At 40.9% G+C, this 25,052-nt stretch overlaps 1 protein-coding gene across 3 annotated transcripts in view; it reads right to left on the bottom strand.

Annotated features, from left to right (window-relative positions):
• Positions 1-7,458: 7,458 nt before the first annotated feature.
• LOC126162445 (kinesin-like protein KIF20B) overlaps positions 7,459-25,052 on the bottom strand; it is a 38,770-nt gene continuing 21,176 nt past the window's right edge. For all 3 annotated transcript variants that reach the window (XM_049918958.1, XM_049918959.1, XM_049918960.1), the window contains one exon: positions 7,459-14,852. In XM_049918958.1, the coding sequence (XP_049774915.1) occupies positions 12,612-14,852 (2,241 nt within the window). In that variant the 3' untranslated portion in view covers positions 7,459-12,611. The remainder of the gene's footprint in view (positions 14,853-25,052) is intronic.

Genomic DNA, 25,052 nt, shown 5'->3' on the forward strand with positions numbered 1-25,052 from the left:
TTGTAGTGACCTGCTCGACGACAACATCGATGGCACCAAGTGGGGGAGATTCAGCGGTGACAGCAGAGGTGAAGGCTTCCCAGTCTACCTTGTTTGAAGCCCATCTGGGTAGGCATCCATGGGCATGACACCGCGGGAGTGAAAGGAAGATGGGGAAGTGGTCACTACCACGCAAGTCCTCATGTGCTCTCCAGTGGATAGACAGGGAAAGGCCAAGACTGCAAACCAAGAGATCAATGGCCCAATATGTGCCATGTGCCACACTGAAATGTGTGGGGGCACCTGTATTTAAGAGAGCTGAGGTTGAGTTGTGACAAAGTTTTCGACCTCCCTACGTCAGCCAGTAAGCATGGTGCCACCCCATAAGTGGTTATGAGTGTTAAAATGTCCGAAATGTAGGAAAGGTTTAGGGAGTTGGTCAATCAGTGCAGCTAATACAGTCAGGGGTACTGCACAATATGGAGCAAGATACATGTTGCAGACAGTTATTTCCTGCTTCGTCTTTATTCTGACAGTCACAGCTTCAAGAGGGGTTTGAAGGGCACAGTTTCACTATAGACTGAGTTTAGGACATAAAAGCAAACTCCACCTGACACACTATTATAGTCACTATGGTTCCTGTAATATCCCTTATAGTCGCAGAACGCAGGGGTACACATTTCCAGGAATCACGTTTCCTGGAGGACAATGCAGAAAGCAGGTGTAAAGCTTGACAGTTGCTGTAGCTCAGCGAGGCAGTGGAAAAAACTGCCGCAATTCCACTGGAGGATGATGTCATTGTGAGACTGGGAAGGCATGGAACATTTAGTGAGGCAGTTTTCACCTCAGGGTCACCTGCTGCTTGAGCAGTCTATATCCACAATGTCTGAGGGTCCGGCGAGATCTAGGTCTTCAATGGATGCCAGAATCTCCACCACATCCTCAGGCGCAGAGCTTGTAGGTAGCGGTGGTGTGGGTGCCACCACAATTCCCTTGGTCTTGGGGATCTTCTATTTGGATCTCTCACTGTTCCTTGGGTTTCCCTGGCTGGGAGGACTTCACTGATTCAGTCTCCGGGACTGAGGATGAGTGTGAAGCTGTATGACCAGCTGCTTTTGGGCTCTTCAGCCATTGGCAAGTGTCATCTTTCCCACTAGCAGAAACCTGGGAATGGGGTGACCCAAGGGATTCCACCCCTTGGCCCCTCACCATCAAAGGGGCAGTTGTAGTCTTCTGGCTCTGAGAGGTGACTGGATTTGGAGGAGCTGATGGGGCTAGAACTGTTGTAACGGCAGCTAAGATAACGTCATGCGTATGGGATGTAGGCTTTCAAATTTCCGCTTAGCCTTAGTGTAGGTCAGTCAGTCCAGGGACTTTTACTCCATAGTTTTCCTTTCTTTCTGGAGAATCCTGCAGCCTGGCGAGCAAGGCGAATGTTGCTCTCCGCAGTTGACATAGATGGGGAGGTGGGGCACAGGGAGTATTGGGATGTGATTGGCATCCACAATCTCGACAGTGACACTGGAAGTACAGTGGGAAGACATAGGGCCGAACTTCCAGCGCTTAAAGCACGACATTGGGGGAGGAATATAGGGCTTTACATCACAGCGGTAGACCATCACCTTGACCTTCTCGGATAATGTATCACCCTCTAAGGCCAAGATGAAGGCACCAGTGGCAACCTGATTATCCCTCAGTCTCCGATGGACGCATCAGACGAAATTGACACCTCGCTGCTCTAAATTGGCATGCAGCTCATCGTCAGACAGCAAAAGAAGGTCCCTGTGAAATATGATACCCTGGACCATATTAAAGCTCTTATGGGGAGTGTCAGTTACAGAAACATCCTCAGCTTGTCACAAGCGAGTGATCCCATGACTGGGCAGGGATGCTGTTTTGATGAAGACTGACCCAGATCTCATATTGGACAAGCCCTCCACCTCCCCAAACTTGTCCTCTAAATGCTCAACAAAAATCTGAGGCTTCATCCTCATGAGATTCCCCATCAGCTCTCGAACATTCAAGGTACTGGGGCGAATAAGAGCTGCTGCCATCCTTAGCCTGATGTTCCTCCAATTGTGTGGCCAGGGAGGGGAATGAGTTGGGGTTGTACTTCTGTGCGTTGAATTGAGCCCGTGAACACAGACTGGTGGTGTTGGACCACCAGCAAGAGATTATGTACTATGCTTCATCGTGTGTCATCTGCCCGATGCCACCCATTCCGACCAGGGGCCCTCCCCACGGGCACCACCCAGCTGCAAAGGGGTTTTTCATCACTACAGATGTGTCTACCATGGGTGGCCAGGCTGTATGGGAGAGATGTTTTGGTGTGGAAAGGGTGACAGCTATCGAAGTGCAGGTACTGTTGGTAATTGGTGGGTTTGATGTGGACCAAGGTGTGAGTGGAGGAGATCAACATCTAGGGAGGTGGCATGATGGGTGGATGAGGATGAGGTGAAGTGGATGGAAGAGAAGGTTCTGAGGTTGTGGAGGAATAAGGATAAGGTGTCCTGGCCTTTGGTCCAGATTATAAAGATGTCATCAATAAACCTATGCCAGACCAGAGGTTTAAGGTTTAGGGAAGCTAGGGCTGTTTCCTCTAGGTGGCCCATGAAGAGGTTTGCATAGCAGGGTGCCACGCAGGTGCCTGTGGCACAAATTTATTTGTATAACTTCCCTTCAAAGGTGAAGTAGTAATGGGTTAGGATGTAGTCGGTTAGGTGTACAAGAAGTGGTGTGTTGCAGAGGGTTGGGAGAAGTAATGTTCTATTGTGGCATGGTCATGGGGGGGTGAGGGGTGTTGGTTTATAGGAAGGTTGCATCAACAGTGATTAATAGTGATCCATGAGGTAAGGCTGTGGGGATGGTGGAGAGCCGGTGCAGGTGCAGGAAGTGGTGGTATCTTTGATGTGGGAGGCTATGTTTTGGACAATTGATTGGAGACCCTAATCAACATGGGCCAGAATTCTCTCGGTGGGGACAATGACCAGCCACAATGGGGGGCCACAATTGTTAGATTTGTGGATTTTGGGAAGCATGTAGAAGGTGGGGGGTGTGAGCTGTTGTTGGGGTGAGTAGGGAGATGGATTCAGGGGAGAGATTCTGGGAAGGGCCTGAGGATTTCAGCTGGCACTGGAGGTTATGTTGAACTTCTGGGATGGAGTCACTGTGGCAGAACTTTTAGGGGGAGGAGTCTGACAACTGGCAGAGGCCCTCTGCCAAATAGTCACCTTGGTTCATCACAACAATGGTGGAACCTTTGCAGATGGCAGAAGTATTACTTATAAGATGTAATAAATATAGCAGTGGGTAATATTGTCCATGGCTTGTGATGCACAGACTGTTGCTTAACTGCAACAATACATTGTGCATACGGTTTCTCAAACCTCTTGGAATTTGTAACTACTAATAGAGACTTGTACAAAAGTATTTGCCAAGATGGTTGCCGAGTGATAAGAATGATAATACTGCTCATCAAAACATAAGTTTTAATTGTGTTTTGTTCTTTTCTGTCAGTTGCACTTTTTTTATAGTATAGTATAAGTTATGTTGTTGGAATGTCTTTACATTCAGTTGTGATAGCTATCTGTTCCTGACCTGTTTACATACTGGACTCAACACACTTACACTTATATTGACAATCTCTTACTCTTCTTAGTTTTTCCATCAAAGATGTCACATTACTCCCAAAAAAATTCTTTACTTCCTATTTTTCTTTTGGATTTAATTTCTCAACTTCCCTTACCTTTCTGCTATTAATTCACCATATGACTCATTCAACACATCAGCACAACAAAAACCCGCCTCTTTCTCATAGTAACCCTTATGCCCAACTGTTCCAGTGCCCCTTCCCTGATTTAGTTACTGCTACTACTATTATTTATCATTACTATATCAGTTTCAGAAAAAATTCCACTTTTTGGGTCTGTAAATAATAGTTTCTTGTCACAACAACTGAATCTAACCTTTGTTTTTACAATCCACTCCACTCCTCTTATTAAGCTTTCTTTCAGAAGATTTCTTACTATGCAGCCCTGCATAAAGGAAACATTTATTTTAAATGATGACATTGCTTGTCTATTCACCACCTTACTGTACTTCCCTGTGGCACCTTCGATTCTAACCAGAGTTATTGGAAATTCAATAAAATTCTCCATTTTTTGTCCTAAACTTTAATTTTCCCAAGATTCCACTTCCAGTGTCAACCCGGCAATTGCCTTTCCAAACATCTGTTTGTACACAAACACACGGTCTCCCTTGGGCATCAAATTCACCTTTATCTTCCCCTTCAGCAAGGAAATAACTTTCTATTTCTCCGATTTCTACCTGTCTCTCCCATTCAAGTAGCTTGTTGTGACGGTGGTAAGGCTCCCCAAAGGTACGTTGGCATCTTAATTCATTATGTACTTTAGAATATACTCCTTAATCTGGATGTAATTTCCAGCAAACCCCTTTCGTAACACTTTGTATTTGGTTACTGTTTATTATATCATTATAATACTCCCATGTTACTTCCAGTATTTCCCCCCCTCCCCAAAAGTGTGTTTTTACATCATCACAAGTGGACACTATTTGACTATGTCTACAAGTATGAGCTGATATCATGTACTCCCCAAACATTATACCCGTTCACTACTATGAACAACTGTGTTCATAGTATTGTTTTTCACCACGTCTTCCTCCTCTAATTGTACATAAACCATCACTTCCAGTTCATCATAAAGCAAAGTGTCTTCCCATTCATTATCAGCAAGCTTAATATTGACATTGCTCTCCACCTCTACTTTGTCATTATTCCCAGTGCAAATATGACTAATAATCTCAATATTCCTCTCAATCATTACCTATCTGTATACCACCCCCCCCCCCCCCCCCCTCATGATACACAATTTTCAGTCACTACACTATCAATCTCGAAACAGTAACACGTTCACAAGCCCACTCTTTATTTTCAATTTCCGTTAATCTTACAATCCCATGTTCATCCAGGGTGTATACGTGGACAAGGAAAAAATTCCCGGATTTTTCCCAGTTAAAAATACACTTTCTCGCGGATGAAAATACAGTTTTTCTGTGTAAAGTGACAGTATACTCTTCCTCGGCACTGTAAAAGCCATCAATCCTTTGAATGTTTATGGTTTTATATACCGACGTAGAATTTCCTTGCACGTTTGAAAACGAAACTCACGGGGAAAAGCACGTTTTGAAATACTTTTGATGCGCAGCAACACGTACGCTGCATATTTTCGTATTACGAAGGTATAAATTTGAATTCCACCAAATAACGCATGTCACTTTCCGAAGCATTGAAATTGAGATTGCGATGCGCTCTTGTAAGCGTCATAACTCATTCACGTGATCTCGCCAGCTGACAGCAATAGGACACATGATGTAGTCAGCCAATAGCAAGATCACTCTTAAGTAGCGCGAATACACAAATAAGAAAAGTTAACGGCTCAAATTAATATACATAGCATTCACATATAACATTGGTCACGAAGATTAATAAGTTGGAAGAGAAGCTAAGCTTCCACATATAATGTTGATCTTTTTTGCGCATGTTGCACTCAAGATACACACACACAAATGCGCCAGTAAAATTTTTAATAACGACACAAATGTCATCTTCTGGGCTCGAAATACTTCTAAATGGTAGTCCTCAAAGAGTTGATTTTTAAATGAGAGCCAAACGCTTTGTGATTTAAGAAATTCATTGTACATTCTCGCACATAATTCATCTTGTGTAAAAGGAAATCTGCTTTGATGTAACGCTTTTCAAACCACCATTCGCAATATTTTCCCGCGACCTGTTAGAAATAGGTTCCTTTCAGCAGTTGCAAGAAAGCGCCTGATAACTGGCATCACCGCACTTGGGCAGCTACGATGACGCAGGAAGCCCATATGTTCGTACGTGTAAAACATTAAAAGATCTTACATTATGTCATAAAAGAAACAAGACATCAAAGGATACTTCAAGAGCGTCGGGAATTCGCAAACCATACTGAAGTGCATAATTTGGCTTAAAATGCACATCCGTATGTAAATTTTCTTGGAGTACCAGCACTCATGTTTGGTTCTTTATTATAGCATAATGCCATACGTGCACTTGAAATGCAGCGAACAGTTGAAACTAGCCAATAGTGTGAAATTAAACACTTCGTTTCAAATAAATTGACTGCCTCAGTTGAAAGGATTAATGAAAGCCAAATCTCTATAGCAAACCAGCAAAAATAACTTCATTGTTCTGTAAGGCGATTAATGCTTGACTGTCTAAGGTGGAAATAAAATCTGGAACTATTAATATATTTTAGCCTGCCGTAATTATGCGAACGTATTTTAATTCATTTGATAGCTCCCGGCCACAAAAATCCGTTTTGTAATCATTTAACGTGAGAGCAATAAACGAAGAGGAAACAACAAAATCACTGAACGTAAACACAGGTCACGTGGAGACGACCCACCTCCCCACCACAACTCTGACTGCTCTGTGCATCAACCTCTGATATATATTTCCGAACCGGGGCAATACTAGATAGTGGCGACCAGCCGCACTTCCGAAACCAGAAGCGGGAGAAGGTACTACTCATACGCGACTCGACTGCGCATGCGCAGGCAATTTGTTGTCATAAAGCATTGCATAGTGTTCCTAAAGCCTTTGACACATTTTACTGTTGACAGAAGCTTGTATGAGTCTTTTTTGTTGTTGTATACCGCGCATTTCCTATGCAACTTAAGTTTTATTTATTTATTTTTTCTCCCGTTCATGTTTTGTTGCTGCAGTATCATTCTGCAGTAGTGGGATACAATAACATCCTTTGTTAGAGTATTGGTTCTTACCAGTCAAATATCACAAGAATTTAACTGAAAACTAAAACAATGAAAAATTCTCAGAATTCTAAAATATTCCCGAGTTTTATACACCCTATCATCATAATCATTGTTCTCTATCTTCTACAGACATAGCTCTACTACTTGCTTCGTCAAAACATTTTCACAGAGCTCCATTTCCCTATTCTGATACCTTCTTCCTTAGATTTGATTTCACTTAGCATATTTTCCCAAATTTGACAAAATTAATGCTATTAACCTGGTATGTTCTCCTACTGTTCCCACAATGGAATATCATTTGTGGAGTGTTTCTTTCCCAACCATTAGCCTGATTTCAATGGATTTCTCACACCTCAGTTTCTATGTCCATTTCCTCTATTTTCCATCCTCCTCCAATGAAACTTTCTTATTTTCTTCCCATGACTTACATCTCTATTTTAAACCATTCCAAAAGTTTTCCTTGCTGTTATTGTTATCCTAATGTTCATTCCTGTAGTTTCCAGGCGAAGTACACAGTACTGATTTTGTTAAGTACTTACCTCGCTTATTGCGAAGTTCTCGCTACTGATCGTCACATATTATATTTTGCTTCTAAAATTAAATTTCTGTCCCCACAGTTTGGTTCGAGCATTTTGTTCCACATATTCAATTATGTTTGTCAAGTTGCATTTTTTATTTTACTTTCTCATTTCCATATGTCCATTACACCTGAAACTTAAGATAACATTAGCACTTGGTCCAGTTTTACCTTGGATCCCAGTTTGTTCCACCACATAATTATATTTCTACATAATTTGGATAACACTTAAATATTCCAAAGACTTTTAGATGTAATTCCTTCTCTAAATAAAAATGTAATTATTTGAAGTTATTGCAGTCAGTAGCTCTATGAAATAAAAACGGCCTATGCGGATGGTGAACTCAGTAATATACAATATTAAACTTGAGAACTCTTCATTGTCCTGGAGGTCTCCTCAGGAGCTGGATTCACTTTTTTGGTTTAATCATTGCAGATTTATTACATTCAGTGACATAGATGCTGTGTCACAAAACTTCCAATCCATAGTGAGTTCCACCTCCAAAAAGTCCTCTCTTATATACATTTCGTGACAACAGTAACATTGTTAGTACAAAATTTATGAGTAACAATTAAAAAAACTGTCACATCTTGTTAACTGAACACAGATGGAAATGGTACAATCACTACTGTGATTCGTATAGGCAGATAGCTTTTTTATCATATAAATTTACATCAATTATGCAACACAGACAACAATTTTGTTAATTACACAATAAATAAGTTAGGTGCAGCATTCCTATCATGTTTCTTATGTTCAATTAAACAGACACTTTCATCAGTGTTAACAGAAGTTCTGGCATTTAAACAGAAATTAAGTTAGTTGTTTGTTTATAGTTAGTGACAATGACTCAAAATTTTCTTAACTATTGCGAAAATTAGTGAATATTGTTACATAGGTAGATCATATGAATTAACAGTAGCAATACACAAAATAAGCTAAGCTATGTCTGATGTATTTTGGCTGATAATTGAAAATCAGCTCCTTGAAACATTTTCACCATGTGGTAGTTACAACAGAATGTGACAGTTTCAGAAGTTCCTACCAATTTACCGAGTTCTGTAGGTTTAGTGTACTGCTGTTTCAAGATCATGTACATTAAATATAATTTACAAGGTTGGAATTACTGGTGCGAACATAGTGTTTACATTATAATTAATCTGTTAATTATAATCTGAACGATTACATGCCCCAAATGAAGGAAGAGTTGTGGTATCGATGGGTGCAGCAAACCTCAAACTGCTCTGTTATATATCAGATGGGTATCCTGCAGTTATATAACGGGTAGCACATATCTTAAGGCCTCTTTCCACACTGTTCTTTATGAACTATTGTTAATAATTATTTTCATGGGGAGGATTGGTCTAAGAATACACGAAAAATGTTTAAATCATATCAATTTTTTGTTTTTGAAAAAGAAATTTTTTGTAACATTGCATATCTGCGAAATTGCTTGTCTGCAGCCACATTTACAAATACCTATTTAAAGCAGCACCACTTCAAATAACCAAAGCAACTCACAATATTGAATTCTGACAGCAGATTAAATCTAGTTCGATCTCTGCTTTGCAAATATGCAAAGCAGTGCAATAAGGGTTAAAGCTACAGAGGTGATTTGGTCACAATTAGCATAGATAAACATTTTGAATAGGCAGCCATTGAAGTAACCAAACCAGATATCTATCAGGACACCATTCACCTACTTTTAATGTGGACAATTTCTTTCACACATTAACTGAAGTTCTAAAAACAGTCTCAACCCCCCAAACGTCACATAATATATGGAGACATGAATATTAACAACGGTGTTGAGGGCAAAATTAATGATAACATTCTAAACATTTTGCGTGGTACAAATTGTATACACTGCTACGAGTGCATCGAAAAGTTCAACATCAGTTTTAGAACATTGTGTTACAGATACTGACAGGGAAATGTGTAAAGTGTTTATAACAGATCTTTGTCTTTTGGATCATTACTGTTTGATAATAAAGCTAAAGACGCGCTGGGTAAAACCCGCAAGGCTACAAAAGGTCTTTCTCGGAAGTAAAATACACACATTTCCTAGGGCACTGGCAAATTACATCTGGGATCAAGTGTATATGGAAAACAATTAGATGTTAATTCTCTAACTTCTGCATGATGTTTACAAGAATTTTTGAGGAGACATATCGAAAAGTAGCTATTTCGACAGCAGCAGATAAGGTAAATAGATGGATAACTGCAGGTATTACAACATCCTCCCAGATACTAAAATTTCTAAATTCTTTACAATAGTACTACATTAATTTACAGTTCCTAACTTATTATCACAGATTATAAAATATACAGAAGGGTACTGCCTGTTGTAAAAACATCATTCAATGACATAAAATGCAGAAAAGAAGAGTAGTACAGGATATCGCCAAAAAGAAAATAGGTGTGGGATGTTATAAAAGAAGAAACTGTGAAAGCTGAGTATAAAATCAAACATTGAAACAATAATAGAAAGTCCTCAGGAATTATCAAATTTTGTAAATGATTATTTCTCTGGGACTGCAGAGAAGTTACAGCAAAAACTTCCTATAACTCACAGTGACTTAGAAAACAGTACAATGTTTCCCCACAACAGATCAAGAAGTCAGGAAGACAATACAATCAATAAATAAGACTGAAGGCATAGATAAGGTTCCAATCTGTTCAGAAGGCACGCATAGATCGGATGCAAGTCTCATTAACAAACATCATATATGAGTACTTTAGTTAAAGATTTTTCTGGAATGCCTGAAGCGTCACCCTTGCTAAAGAAATGTAATTCAGAAAGTGTTTAAAACTACTGACCAATTACACTACTGCTTTTGCTGGCCATTACAAGTTCCACAAAAATGATAGGGAACATGTGTTTCTCGGCGTAGTGTCTTGATCCAATTCTGTTGTTGATATATCAGTGAACTTCTAGACAGCACAAGACATGGATAAAAAGTTCTATTCTGATTAGGCAGTATGTAATATGTTACCACTGAACATAAAAAACAGTATGCATTTCAGCATAAAGAATGAAAATAACCCATATTAAGCATAGATGATAAATCTAGATATTGCTTAATAAACAAAGTTCTTAGGTGTGAACATTGCCAGCTAACATGGAACGAGCACACAAGATTCTGGCAAAATAAAAATGAAAAAATAAATAAATGTCATCAGCATGTTATGCTCTTAGAGTTCTAGCATCAGTGTGTAACAGCCAACGTCTTGTGGTAACGTATAGTGCCTACATGTGTGGGATTCTTTTCTGGAGAATGAAGGCACAAAATAGACAATTTTTAACTGTAGAAAAGAGCTGTAAGAATAACTGGTACAAGTTTCACACTCTCTGTAAAGAGCATCCTAACTGTGCCAGTCTAGTACAAGTATCAAACTGTGGTGGATATAAGGGAAAATAGTACCAAGTTTGTCACTAATAGTTTTATACATAATCATGGAATAAGCATTAGTTTGGACTTTACAACAGTAATAATGTCTTGTCATGTCCTGAGTTCAACATCTCACTCATCTTGAGGGGATGCTGACTCAGCTTTTGAGGCAAACTGAGGAGTGTAGTTGAATGTGTGAGGGCATGGAGTCTGCTGGAGATGTACAAGGGATCCACAGCATCTTCACTGTACAGCAGGTATCACCAAGTTCGGCAATTAAGAACAGAATTGAGATTTATATTATGAGTTGCCTGAAACAAATGTGTAAATCAAGAAACACTGTACAACAGGGACTAACTGAATGGGGCAGTACAGCAGTTAATATGCAGGCCTCAGATTCTGGAGAACAGAGTAGCTACTTCTGGTCATCCTGATGTTTGGATTTTCTTCCTGTATCATTTAGACAGATGCCAAGATATCTCCTTAGTCAAGGTGATAACTAGTCACATGTCCTATCCTCATAGAGCATGTTGTGTACTTTGTGTATTGTATATTTTGAGCTATTGATTTGTATTTTATTATGTAAACAATTTCTGTATCATTGTGATAAGATCCCTGGATGAAAAAAGGAACTACACTGTTTACTGATACTACTATTTTCATGTGGGTAACACTTAACCATTGCATAGAAATGTAGGCGCTATTACGCAAGTTTGATTTGCAAGAGGTTTTCAGCAGATCTACAAAGTGTAGGTGGAAAACACGATTTCCAAATCTAGGTTTAAAGGTTTCTTTATGGCAATTTTTTTTATTTTGTACAAGAATCCCTCACAATGCCTTACAGCCTTTCACTGTTACATTATCTGTAAGAACTCAAATGTCACCTAATTTTGTGATTCTGTATAAAGCATTCTATGGAATAAATAGATACTTTTCTTGAAAGACTAGCTTCACAACACATTGTTGCACAGGCCCTGTGGGAGAAAACAAAAAAAAAAAAGTTTTTTCCTCATATCTGATGTCTCTATATTCTATCTGAGATCCCCAAGCTAAATACCATAACACAGAGGTTTTTGCTGAAAAATTACAAGGATTTTCCATCTAATCACTGCTAATTTATTTCTGTCTGTCTTTCAATGAAACTTTTCAAAACATTCAACTACGCACTTTCTAGCCTGATGAAATCATCAATTAATAGAAAAGAATTTTAAAAATAAATCTATATATTTATTGCTGCACTGGTAGATTAGCTACAGAGAAAGAGAGTAAGATTTTTTTTTTCCAACTATCTGATGAGAAATTAATTCTGGTAGAAATCAACATCACAAACTACAGCAATTTTTGTCATCATCCATTAACTTTACAATAATATTATGGAAATAGTTTGTTACAAAACTTTTTTTGTTGGAAAGTCACAAAATCAACTCTGCATTCCAACTACAGTGGCAACACAATACAAACATTTGCACCGACAATAAAAACTGCTTACAAGTATACTACTGGAAATACACACCTTATTTAATACAATCAACACATATTTTATGTCCATATTTTACAGCAACTCCTTTCAGCATTTTGTACAAAGTAAAATTTTAGTGTCTATTTACATTTATGTACAGTCAACGTAGGGAATGAATTTAGCTGAAACCAAGCGGATGTTACAAAAGAATAGTATGTGTATACTAAAACTGATCTTACATATGTAAATCTGAAAGAATATAGAAGTAAGTCACAGATAAGCTCCCAGAAAGAAAGTCTATATTCTCAGTTCTCTAAAAGCATAAAAACATCTGTTCCACAACTATTTTACAAACAATATTTACCCTTCTCACTATTAGTCATCAATTACCACAATATCACTGTCATCTTGACTAATTACATCACATGCTTCTATTGAGTCTATTGAGTTTTGTTCCAAACTGTCATTTGCCTCTTCAGTCATTTCTGTCTTTACATCACAATCATCAACATCAGAACTGTCATCAACATCACCGTGATGAGAAACATGTGAACCAATCCTTTCAACTAATGAGCTATTGTCCGTACCCAGCTCTTGCAGAAGAGATTTTCTGTTTTCTTCCAACATAATGAAATCCTCTTTTGCCTCTTCAATCTTTTCAGTTAGCACTTGATTTTCCACGTTTTTATTATGAAGTTCCTTTGTTAGTGCTGCCAACTGCTTCCTTAAAGTATTAACCAAATCTCCTCCATCTGTGTTCTGCACTTCAAGTTGTGATTTTAATAGGTCTATTTCTTGTTTGAATGTTTTTTTTGTTTCTTTCAGTTGCGCATGCAAGAGTTTCACTTCATCTTGTGCATTCTTCAATTTCTTTTCATAAAAATCTGTTAACTGTTGTATGCGAAAGTTCCCCATGTCTACTTCATCCTCAGTAGCAGACTTCACTTGTTTCTGCCAGAAATCTTCAGTTCTCTGCAGTAACAAAGAAAATTCTGCTGTAAGTTCTTCACGCACATGGGCATCAATCTCCCTGGCTCGCTGCTTTTCAGACTCCAACTGCCTTGCAAGTTCTCTGCTACTTTCACATTCCCTTTCTAGCTGCCGCTGCAACTTCTTGATAATCGGTAAATGGTTGCAGTCATTTACCTGAGTCACAAAAGATGCAGTAAGTGTGTCATTGCACTTCATCAGGCTAGCTTTACTACTCAGCATACTCGTAGAAGTCAAACATGAAGTATTTTGTGGTTCAACTAAAATTTGCCTTGCAAGTGCAGAAAACTTTAAAACATTAACTGTTTCAAGATACATCACTGGATCAAAAGTAATGTTTACTATCATTGCAATGCCTTGATTTCCAGTCAATGCGTACTGGAATACCTGCGTCAGTTTTGAATCTCTAAATGGCACCCTCATTTTTCGTTGTGATCTCTGATTATCCCTAATAATCGACAGACATCTACCTAACACATACAGAGACGTGTTTATATTTTGAGATTCTCTTAACCGATTTCCTACATTAAGAGTTTTTTTCACTCTTTCTGTACCTGCTAAATCGACACAAGAAAAAACACTTACTTTCACTGGTTGAGGGTTCTCTGAATTCAATACACGCACCATTTTTACAGAAAACACACAGTGAGATCTGCTAGAATCTGTATTTAATGCTGTGGCAGCTTTCTGTAAATTATTTTTCCCAGTTAAATATATCCGGTAAGCTTCATCTGGTGATGACACATAAACTTGGTGAATGTCTTTAATATACGCCAAACCATTCACATAACCTAAAGAAAGTGGCTTCCTTTTTACATCACAGACACTTGAAATGTCCAATAGGTCATATATTACTTCATTATGTATCTCATAGAAGGATACCCACAAGCTGAATGTTACACTCTTCTCATCTTCTAGGTTCAGAATAACCTCGTCCAAATGTGATTTCATAGCCTGAAATGATGGGGAACTGAAGTCTACATTTGTTTTTAAATTGCTAACAACAGCTGACTCCAGGGGATGCAAATTATTCAGTGGCACTGTAGATCCAAGCAAATGATCCCTAACACTGAGTTCCTCTTGTTGCTTTGCTTCATCCAGGCAAATCACATTTTCCAGTCTGTATGGCTTATACTGGCAGTCAGTACACAGTCTTCCTTTAAGAGCACTAAATATCATGTTTATTGATTGTGGTATGATTCCAGGATTCTCAGTTGTCCCCTGTATAGTATAGGTTTTTCCAGCATTAGTTGCCCCATATGCAAACAGTAGACAGTTCTCTCCTCTTAGGAAACATTTTAATGGTTGTAAACATGTTTCTCTGAACAACTGCTTTTGAGTTGATTTAGGACCAAAAATTTTTGAAAATTTGTATTGGTGTTTGACAGTATTACCCACTGACTTAAGGCTACAATTTACAACAGATTCAGAGGAAACATCTGCTGTTAATGTCATTTCATCAGTAACAGTGAATTTTGATGCATCTCTGCAGTTTTCACTTGGTTTTATTCTCAGATACACTTTTGGAAAACTTTCCTTCTCAGATTCCTCCAAAAGAGGAAGTATGTTCTTTGGATTCACCCGGCATATGGGCCTTCCCATCAGTCTTGACTCCAGATATGATGCCTGAAAAAATATTAATACCAATTCAACTTCACTTCCATATCTAAGAGGCATATTAACTGATTACTACAGTCTTAGAAATATACACAATAATCACACAAAAAACACGACACTACCACTTAAGGAGTAGCAACCAGTACGAATTAATTTATCTGACACGTACATAAATATCCACAAAAGATTATTATAAACTTAGCAAAAGCCAAGTGTGAATTTAACAGATTTACGGAATTCAACACAATTGTCATATTTGCAGTTCTGTTAAACTTGATCCTCTTAATGTATTACACAGTTTAAAGGGGAAAATATGATTCAGTTCTTCCGCATGCAGCCTAAAACCACAGCCTCATTTCAAAATGGAATTTAGCTTTTGTCTTTCGCTTGAAATCTAGTGATTAGTACTATAATATCATTTTTGTTTCTAATTAAAAAATGTAAAAACGTGATGAATATCAAATGCTATTGAATAACTTGTATGTAATTACGATTGAAATTTTCCATAATATGTGGTACTTCGATGTTTAAGTCCATTCTCTCTCTTTTTTCCTGTGTTTTTCCATCACTCTCCAAAAACCGAAAGCTTAATGTGCAACTGTCTATTTGCTGTAGCAAACTATCTTTTTCATAATTGTTAAAACATTGAGAAGTCTTAGATTATATTATATAACTTATTTTAAAACAGATTCTGGACTACTTGTATTCAAACGTTTTGGAAGTGCACCTTTGTGATACATAGTAAATTGGTTTGCACTGGATGGACTCATTTTAACTACTGTCCATGATCCCTGTTAAAGCAAACCATGGACAGAAGCCTACATTTTGTTCCAATAAGAGTACTAACCTGCCAGCATTAACTGGCATCTATTAGCAAGAAATTGTAGAAATCACCTATAGAGGTGTGTTAGTTATTTGCAATATTCTGATTTATTGGACAAACAAATCAGATATTATGTTAGCTGACATGCAACACCACATTTTAGGGCCAAAAGAACTCCAACATGAATAAATTGTTAACTATCTTAAAATAACATGCACTCAAAACTGTACTGAACAAATATTTTCCAACATTGTAGTGCACACATTACCTGTGTTACAACTACAGAGCACGAGTGCACAAAGGTAGGTAGGTTGGTTTGTCTGTCTGTTTGGATATAAAGGGAACAAACTACCAGGTCATCAATCCCTTTTCCTGATGCAAGCAAGGCTCAAGGTACAAAAACACCCAACATACGTTTGAGAAGGTAAAAGGGGGAAAAGGAATGGGGAACCACACCTAAAAAGGAAACGAATGGAACACACAAAAATCAGAGAAAACATACACCACAAAGAAAAGTAGAAGGTAATAAAACCATAGAGCAGATGGTCTCGGCTGGCTGATCACAATAATAAAAGATGATGAGCCAGCCACTCTGCAATACATTAAAATGTCCACCCCAAAAAGACAAGGAGAGATGAACATATGTACGGAACAGATGACCAACAAGACAAACAAATGCAAAGAAAGTGTGACAGAGTTAAAATGGAGGGAGGGTGGCTGCCTCTGAGAGAAGGCTATATGCCCACACTTAGATGGTACGATAAGAAAACCCCTCATGAATAAAACTTAGAACTAAATCTGCTGTGGAAGCATTGTCGCCCAACAACGAAGGTAGGGTGCTGGAAAGGTTAAAGAGTATGTCGCAGAGGGGCTAAAAGTAGGCAGTCCAGCATGAGATGCACAACCGTAATTTGTGAGCCACAGCGACACTGAGGTGGGTCCTTGCGACAGAGGAGGTAACCATGCGTCAGCCATGTATGACCAATGCAGAGCTGACAGAACCACAGAGTCCCTTCAAGAGGTGTGCACGGAGGTCTTCCACACATTCGTAGTTTCCTTAATGGCACGCAGCTTGTGCATATTGAGGTTATGCCATTCTGTCTCCCAAAGCCACAAAACCTCATGGCATAATACTGAATGCAGGTCAGTTTCAGAGAAGCTGATCTCTTAAGCAGTTTCCGAGTAGCCTGTTTGGCCAGCCTGTCGGCAAGTTCGTTGCCTGGGATTCCGATGCGACCTGGGGGTCTATACAAACACCACTGAACGACTGGACAGTTCCAGGGCATAGATGGACCCCTGGATGGTCACTACCAAAATATGACAAGGGTAGCACTGGTCGATAGCTAATAGTCTGCTCAAGGAGACAGTACACAGGAGAAATGTCTCGTCTGGGCATGAGCGGATGTGCTCAAGAGCATGAGATACGGCCGCCAGCTCTGCAGTGAAAACACTGCAGCTATCTGGTGAGGAGTGCTGTCCTATATATACTCCACTAACATAGGCACAGCCAACGTGACCATCAGCCATTGGTGTAAACCACTTCATGGCCCCAGTATATGTCGAGAACCGAGAGGAAGTGACAGCGGAGTCACAGAGTTACACAAGTCCTTAGGGTCATGTGAAAGACCCAGGCAGCCGTGGCCTAGATGTACACCATGGAGGTGTTCGTGAATGAACCTCAAGTGTAGGTGGTACAGGCAAGGACTCCTATTTGGAGAGAAGGAATCGCACACAAACTGCAATTGTAAGCCCTGACCTGCACCACTGATTAGGGAGATGAACCGCAGTGGGTGGGAAAAGGATACGGCAATCTGGATGCGCAGGAGAACTACAAACGTGTGCAACGTAACTGGAGAGCAACTGCACACACCTAAGGCCATTTCCTACATGAGCGACAAAAGTGACAGACAGCTTCAGGCGACAAAACACAGCTGCAGGTATAGTTACTGAAGTGTCCTACATGAGCGACGTCTGTGTCACTTTCTGTCTCCCGCTGCAACTGGCGACGTTTGAATTTTGTCGCTGTAGCACTCAAGACAGAGAGCGACAGCCAAACGTCTTCTTGGCAAAGCAGTGGAGCGGACACGACGGCAGCTATAAATTACTTAACATCCGATTTTAAGAAAACTATTTGGTAAAAAAAAAAGGTTCAAATGGCTCTGAGCACTGTGGGACTTAACAGCTGTGGTCATAAGTCCCCTAGAACTTAGAACTACTTAAACCTAACTAACCTAAGGACATCACACACATCCATGCCCGAGGCAGGATTCGAACCTGCGACCGTAGCAGTCGCGCGGTTCCGGACTGCGCGCCTAGAACCGTATTTGGTGAAAAAAACTGATTCTTCCACATCTTATAGCTTGATATCTTTCAACAATAAAGGTCTGAATTTATTTTCGTTATTCATCATAGTTACTGTGCTGCACGAAATTGGGTACATGGCTGCACAAGATTTTTAAGAATTTGTAGAGGTAAAAATCACACTGCATAGACTTTCCGTATAGTTCATTTAAGGCCATACATTATTGCGTATGAAATATAACCAATATATCTAAATTGTCTTTAAAGTTGAGATAGGAATGATATTCTCTTTTCATTCTTGAGATATTGGTTGTTATACCTGCGGACAGATCGCTCGCGGCACGTCCAAACCTTTCCTGCGCTTTGGGAATCAAGTGGTCATAAAAATTGTCTTATCTCATAAATGGTTCAAGATATCGAAACAATGAAAATGACAGCACACAGAAAGGACTATTTTGTCATATGAGTAACACTCAACACATTTTGTAAACGCATGAGCAAAACGAAAACAAGACTCCCTATAAATTACACCATGAAGTTTTGTCCAAATTATAATAGCCAAACAAAGGGAGAGAAACAGGTAAACGGGGGTATCAAAGTGACCACTAGTTTAGCATGAAAATACTGAACTGCTTGAAAGTAAACAGGGTAATGAATGAAAACTTAATAAGCTGAGGAAAAATTGAAATATTTGACGAAAAGCTGCTGCCAAGCTATGTAAATGAAGTGTCAAAAATTTCACCTGTTCAGACCTAGCTATTTTGCACATTGGTGCAGTATTTAAATGTCAAAAAACCTCCCTTCGAATCAAGTACATTAGGAAAGCGAATGAGGAGTCAGTAAGATCATGCTTTCTGAATAAACCTCTAACTTAAAAATGAAAGAAATCAGTCAAATATTTTATGAAATGGTTTGTCTAAAAGAAATAAGTAGATCAGAGAAACGTTCTACATGCTTTTTAATGATGCTCGAAATCATGAACAGAAAATGATGTGCACCAAACATTTCCCTAATAATTTTTTATTTCATACTTTTAGATAAATCAGTACACAAAACGTTTGACTTTCTTTTCAAAATTTTTGTATGTTTTACTTTTACAGACTATTTAGATTAATTGAAATGCTTGGCCTTAACATTGACTGCTGGTGAATTACGTTCGCAACATCAAATATCTGTAAAATTTCATGGTTCATTGTAATTTATTAGGAATTAAATGTGTGTGAAGTACTGGGATAGGTGTGAAGATCAATTTCTTTGGCAAGGACTTAAAAATATTTAACATAAAACTTAGTACACAGAACTGTAACTGAGTCAGTAAAAATATAAGAACGGCCCAGAATCGAAGCCAGGACACTTTCGTAACATGTAATCACGACCTGCAATGCTACCCCTACACCACAGCTAATTATTGTTTATTGTTATCCATTTGTGTACTTTGTTTGCATGTAGCGTAGTCAGTCACGTAGTAATCATTCCTCCACATTTATTAGCTGGTAAAATAACATTCATATTAAATTTATTGATGAGATAGTCAAATGCTCTTCTGCTCATTCAGGTGTATTCGAAGAATTTTTCTGGTGATCTTCATAGTTGATATTTATGAAATTCTCCATGAAGATTCCTCCCTTTGTAAATTTCACACACAGCATTCCTTTTCATTTCATTTTCTTAAAAGTAAACCTAATTCTGTAACCTTATTCTCCAGCTACACTATTCAACATGTTAGGGACACCATTTTATAGAAAAAGCTGATTGGCTCTAAGCAGCCATCTTGTAGCGCAGCGTGGTCGCTAGTACACAGGACACCCAATCTTTTCGCCCTATGCTGCTGCTTGTCACTGGAGTGTCACATATCCAGAAGTCTCTCGCTGTCGTTCGCTTCCTTCGCTCATGTAGGACACAGCCTAACCTGAAATGTAGGGACTCTGGCCACCCCAGGACGCTGGTCGCCAGACACACACTAAAAGCTCCCGTCACAAGGCAAATGCCACATAGTGCACTCGGTTGAGTAAACGCAACGGTGAGGGCACCGCCGAACCATAAACCTCACTCACATAGTTAAGGCGGGATTGAAAAAGGGCCCTGTAGAGCTGCAGCAGTGTAGAGCGATCTGCACCCCAGTTGGTGTTGCTCAGGCAGCGGAGGGCATCGAGTTGTTGCCAGCACTTCCTCCTTAAGCTGACGGAGGTGACAAAGCCAAGTCAATCGGGTATTGAAAACCAGTCCAAAGAAACGATTTGTCTCCACTACAGTGAGTGGATCATCATTAAGGTAAAATTCTGGTTGCGGATGAATGGTACGGTGCCGACAGAAGTGCATAACACACGACTTTGTGGCTGAAAAATGGAAACCATGGGCTAGAGCCCATGACTGCGCCTTATGGATGGATCCCTGTAGGCGCCACTCAGCAACACCAGTACTAGTGGAGCAGTACGAAATGCAGAAGTCGTCTGCATACAGAGAAGGTGAGACGGACAACCCTACAGCTGCTGGTAGACCATTAATGGCCACTAAAAATAGAGATACACTTAACACTGAGCCCTGTGGGACCCCATTCTCCTGAATATGGGAGGGAACTATGGGAGGCACCAAATTCAACATGGAAAGTATGAAGGGACAGGGAACTGTGGATAAAACTCTAAAGTGGGCCTCTGAGACCCCACTCGTATAATGTGGCAAGGATGATGTCACCAGGTCGTGTCATACGCTTTTCATTAAAAAAAATTAAAAAAAAAGACAGCAACCAAGTGTTGGCACCTGGAAAAGGGTGTTCAGATGGCAGACAGGAGGGACACGATTATAAATGGTAGAGCGACCCTGGTGGAAGCCGCCCTGACTTGGAGCCAGTAGGCCACGTGACTCCAGGACCCAACCCAACTGCTGACACACCATACATTCCAGCAGCTTACAAAGAATGTTGGTGAGGCTGAGAGGCCAATAGCTATCCACATCAAGCGGGTTTTTACCAGGTTTAAGCAGCAGAATGAATGTGCTCTCCTGCCATTGTGATGGAAAGATGCCATCGCACCAGATCCAGTTGAAGATGATGAAGAGATGTTGCTTGTAGTCAGATGAGAAATGTTTAATCACCTGATCATGGATCTGATCTGGCCCAGCAGCTGTATCGGGGCAATGTCCAAGGACACTGAGGAGCTCCCACTCCATAAATGGGGCGTTATAAGGTTCACTGTGGTGTGTAGCGAACGAGAGGACTTTCCATCTGCCGTTTGAGAGTGCGAAAGGCTGAGGAGGGGAAGTTCTCTGATGCAGAGGCTCGAGCATAGTACTCAGCAATCACGTTTGTGTCTTGATAAGCTGGTGAGCGACGGCACGGAGCCTCTCAAAGGCTACGAGGTACTCCAGGCAAGTGTGCAGCTAATGCCACTGTAGAGCTCGCCAACGCTCCTTAATTGCCTCAGCGACTTCCGGTGACCACTAAGGGACCTCCTTTCGTGTTTTCCACCGCAATTGTTGTTGTCACCTGTTCAACCATCTCATCGATGTTACCGTATGGAGGAGAGTCAACGGTGACCACAAAGGTGAGTTTCCTAGTCTGTCTTGTTTAAAAGGCCATCTGGACAGGCATCCGTGGGCCTGACGGCGGGACAGTGACAGCAAGATGGGTAAGCGGTCACTACCACACAAGTCGTCATGTGCTCTCCAGTGGATAGATGGGAGAAGTCCTGGGCTGCAAATGGATAAATCAATAGCTGAGTAACTACCACGAACCACACAGAAATGTGTGGCGGCTCCAGTGTTTATGAGGCAGAGGTCAAACTGAGACAGGAAAGTTTCGACATCTCCGCCTGTCCCAGTGCGCACGATGCCACCCCAAAAGGCGTTATGGTCGTTAAAAATCTACCAAAAGTAGGAAAGGTTTAGGGAGTTGATCAATCAGTGCAGATGTACTGCACCATCTGTAGGAAGATATAAGTTGCAGACAATTATTTACTGCATCATCTTTATTCTTGCAGCCACAGCTTCAAGAGGTGTCTCATGGGGCACAGTTTCACTACAGACTGAGTGGAGAATGTAAACGCAAACTCCACCTGACACACTATTATAGTCACTACGGTTCCTGTAATATCCCTTATAGCCATGGAGGGCAGATATCAGCATTGCCGGGAACCACGTTTCCTGGAGGGCAATGCAGACAGCAGGTGTAAAGCTTAACAGTTGCAGTAGCTCAGCCAGGTGGTGGAAAAAACTGCAGCAGTTCCACTGGAGGATGACTTTATCGTGATGCTGGAAAGGAATGAAGAACGCAAGGATGCAGGTTACGCCTCAGGGTCACCTGCTACCACCGATTGAGTGTTTGTATCCATTCCTATTGTGGACGAGGCATCAGTGAGATCCAGGTCCTCATGAGACACTTAAATCTCCACCTCATCCTCAGGTGGAGAATTGGGAGGGAGTGGTGGTATTGGGGCCACCGGAGGGTCCTTTTTATTAGCAGACTTCTTTGTTTACTTGCCCTCTTGCTTCTCTTTAGGGGCTTGCTGGGAGGGCTTCTCCGTAGTAGCAACAGGCACAGAGGAAGACAGTGAAGATCTTCATCCAACAGCTTTTGGCTCCTTTACCCGCTGGCGAGTGTCCGCTGTGGCATTAGTGGAGACCTCGGAAAAGAGGGTCTCAAGGGACCACTTCCACATGAGAGGAGCTGGAGGAGACTCTTGCTTCTCCAGCTGGGGGTAGGGGACCGATGCCCCCTGCATTTGGGGGGGCCTTGCTACCAACGTAGGTACTTTGGGAGCAACGGAAGGAGATTTTTCCCCTACCACCAAAGGGGCGGATGTATTCTGGAGGCCCGGAGGGGCCACTGTTCGTGGCACAGAGTGTGGTACGACTGGTACTTGTGATGGTGATGGTAATGTAGCTGCAGCATATGTGGATGTCAACCGAACGGGGTGTAATCATTTAAAGTTACATTTAGCCTGTGTGTAAGTCAACCAATCCAGGGTCTTGTAATGCACGATTTTCCACTCCTTTTGGAGTACTGTGCAGTATGGCGAGCAGGGGGAGTGCTGCTCTCCACAGTTGACACAAATGGGAGGAGGCACATATGGAGTATCTGGATGCAGTGGACGTCCACAGTCTCGACACATGTGGCGCTGGAAGTGCAGCGGGAAGACATGTGGCCAAATTTCCAGCACAAAGCACCACATAGAGGGATGGACGTATGGTTTAACATCACAGCAGTAAACTATCAATCACCCTCAAAGGCCAAGATGAAGGCACAGGTAGCAACCCTGTTGTCTCTGGGTCTCCTGTAAATGGGCCAGATGAAATGAACACCCCGCTCTTCTAGACTGGCGCAGAGTTCATCATGCAACTGCAAGAGGAGGTAACGATGGAAAATAATCCCCTGGACCATGTTGGGGCTTTTATGGGGAGTGACGGTAACAGGAATATCACCCAGCTGGTCACAAGCAATTAATGCCCACGATTGGGCTGGGGATGCTGTCTGAATCAAGGCGGCAGCACTTCTTATCTTAGACAGCGCTGTCGCTTCCCCAAACTTATCCTCAAGGTGTTCAACAAAAACCAGGCTTCATAGGAAGAAAGGAATCCCCGTCCATTCTGCGACAGACTAAATACCGAGGCGAATATGGCTCTCTTCTTTCTGTAGATCTATGTTACTCCCAGGGTGTAGCAAGGGAGGGAAATGATTAAGGTCATATCTGTCGTACCGTCACCAGCAAGAGATGACAGTCCGCTTCATTGCGGGTCATCTGGCCTGATGCCACCCACTCCGATCAGGGGTTCTCCCCACAGGTGCCACCCAGCCACAGCACAGGCCACCTGGCATAATGGCCATTGCCGGGAGTCCTGATGCCACAGGGTGACAGGTATTTACTCCTTGGCATACATTGGGAGCTCATGCATCAACAGTGCAATCCCTTTGTTCTCAGGGGGCTACCACCGAATGGGTACATGACGGCACCACCACAATGGACTAGCTACCATGCTGGATATTGTGCTTAGAGTAATCCAGTATTGTCATGGGGCCAAAAGAGGACAGGAGACAATGGAAGAGGATGACATACCCAGGAAAGTGTCCGCACCCAAATAGTTGAATTGCACATGGAGATGCAAAGCCATGACAAGAGGTTCATGAGAGCGAATCTAAGGGCACTATGGATAACTTCCCCATATGGTCTGCACTTTTGTAGAATTTGGGAAGTGGCAGGTCAAATCATAAAATGGGACCTGAACTTAAAGGGCTGAAAAGTGAGACTCCTTTTAGTCACCTCTTATGACAGGCAGGGATACCTCGGGCCTATTCTAACCCCCGGACCCAAAGGGGGAGTGCACAAAGGTTTATGACTTTTTGCCAGTTATGTAATAGTTTGGTTGGTTGGTTGTTTGGGGAAGGAGACCAGACAGCGTGGTCATCGGTCTCATCGGATTAGGGAAGGAAGTCGGCCGTGCCCTTTCAGAGGAACCATCCCGGCATTTGCCTGGAATGATTTAGGGAAATCACGGAAAACCTAAATCAGGATGGCCGGACGCGGGATTGAACCGTCGTCCTCCCGAATGCGAGTCTAGTGTCTAACCACTGCGCCACCTCGCTCGGTGTAATAGTTTAAATAGCAAAAGAATGCCCTCTGTATTTCTTGCAGCCCTAATATTTAATGGTTCCTTAAATAAGAAATGTTTCTAATATATCTGTATATCCTAATGAACAATTTGGTAAATGTTAGTGATTGTGTGTAATACCAGTATGTACGCAACCAATTTGATTATTTTCCACAATGAAAATTGCAGAAAACAATAAGCATAAGCTCTAATGTGGTTTTACAAGACTAGCCAGTTTTAGATGGATAGATACTGTAACAAAACATCTTCAGTTCACAGGTTTCTTTGCCTTTATCTCCTGTGCAAACAGCAATATTTGCTTTGATGAGTTTAACAACTTTAGTAGCAGATATAAGGAATGTAAATTTAACAGTAGAGATCATAAGTACATAGTTCATTAAAAATGCTCGGCCATAGCAAATGTATAAGACTGATGTTTTCACTCGACATTGTATTTCTCAACATCTGCAACAAATGTTATTTGGTTGTTATAACAAAAGTATTGC

Source organism: Schistocerca cancellata, chromosome 2 (assembly GCF_023864275.1).
Source record: "Schistocerca cancellata isolate TAMUIC-IGC-003103 chromosome 2, iqSchCanc2.1, whole genome shotgun sequence".
Classification (NCBI taxonomy): Eukaryota; Metazoa; Arthropoda; class Insecta; order Orthoptera; family Acrididae; genus Schistocerca; species Schistocerca cancellata.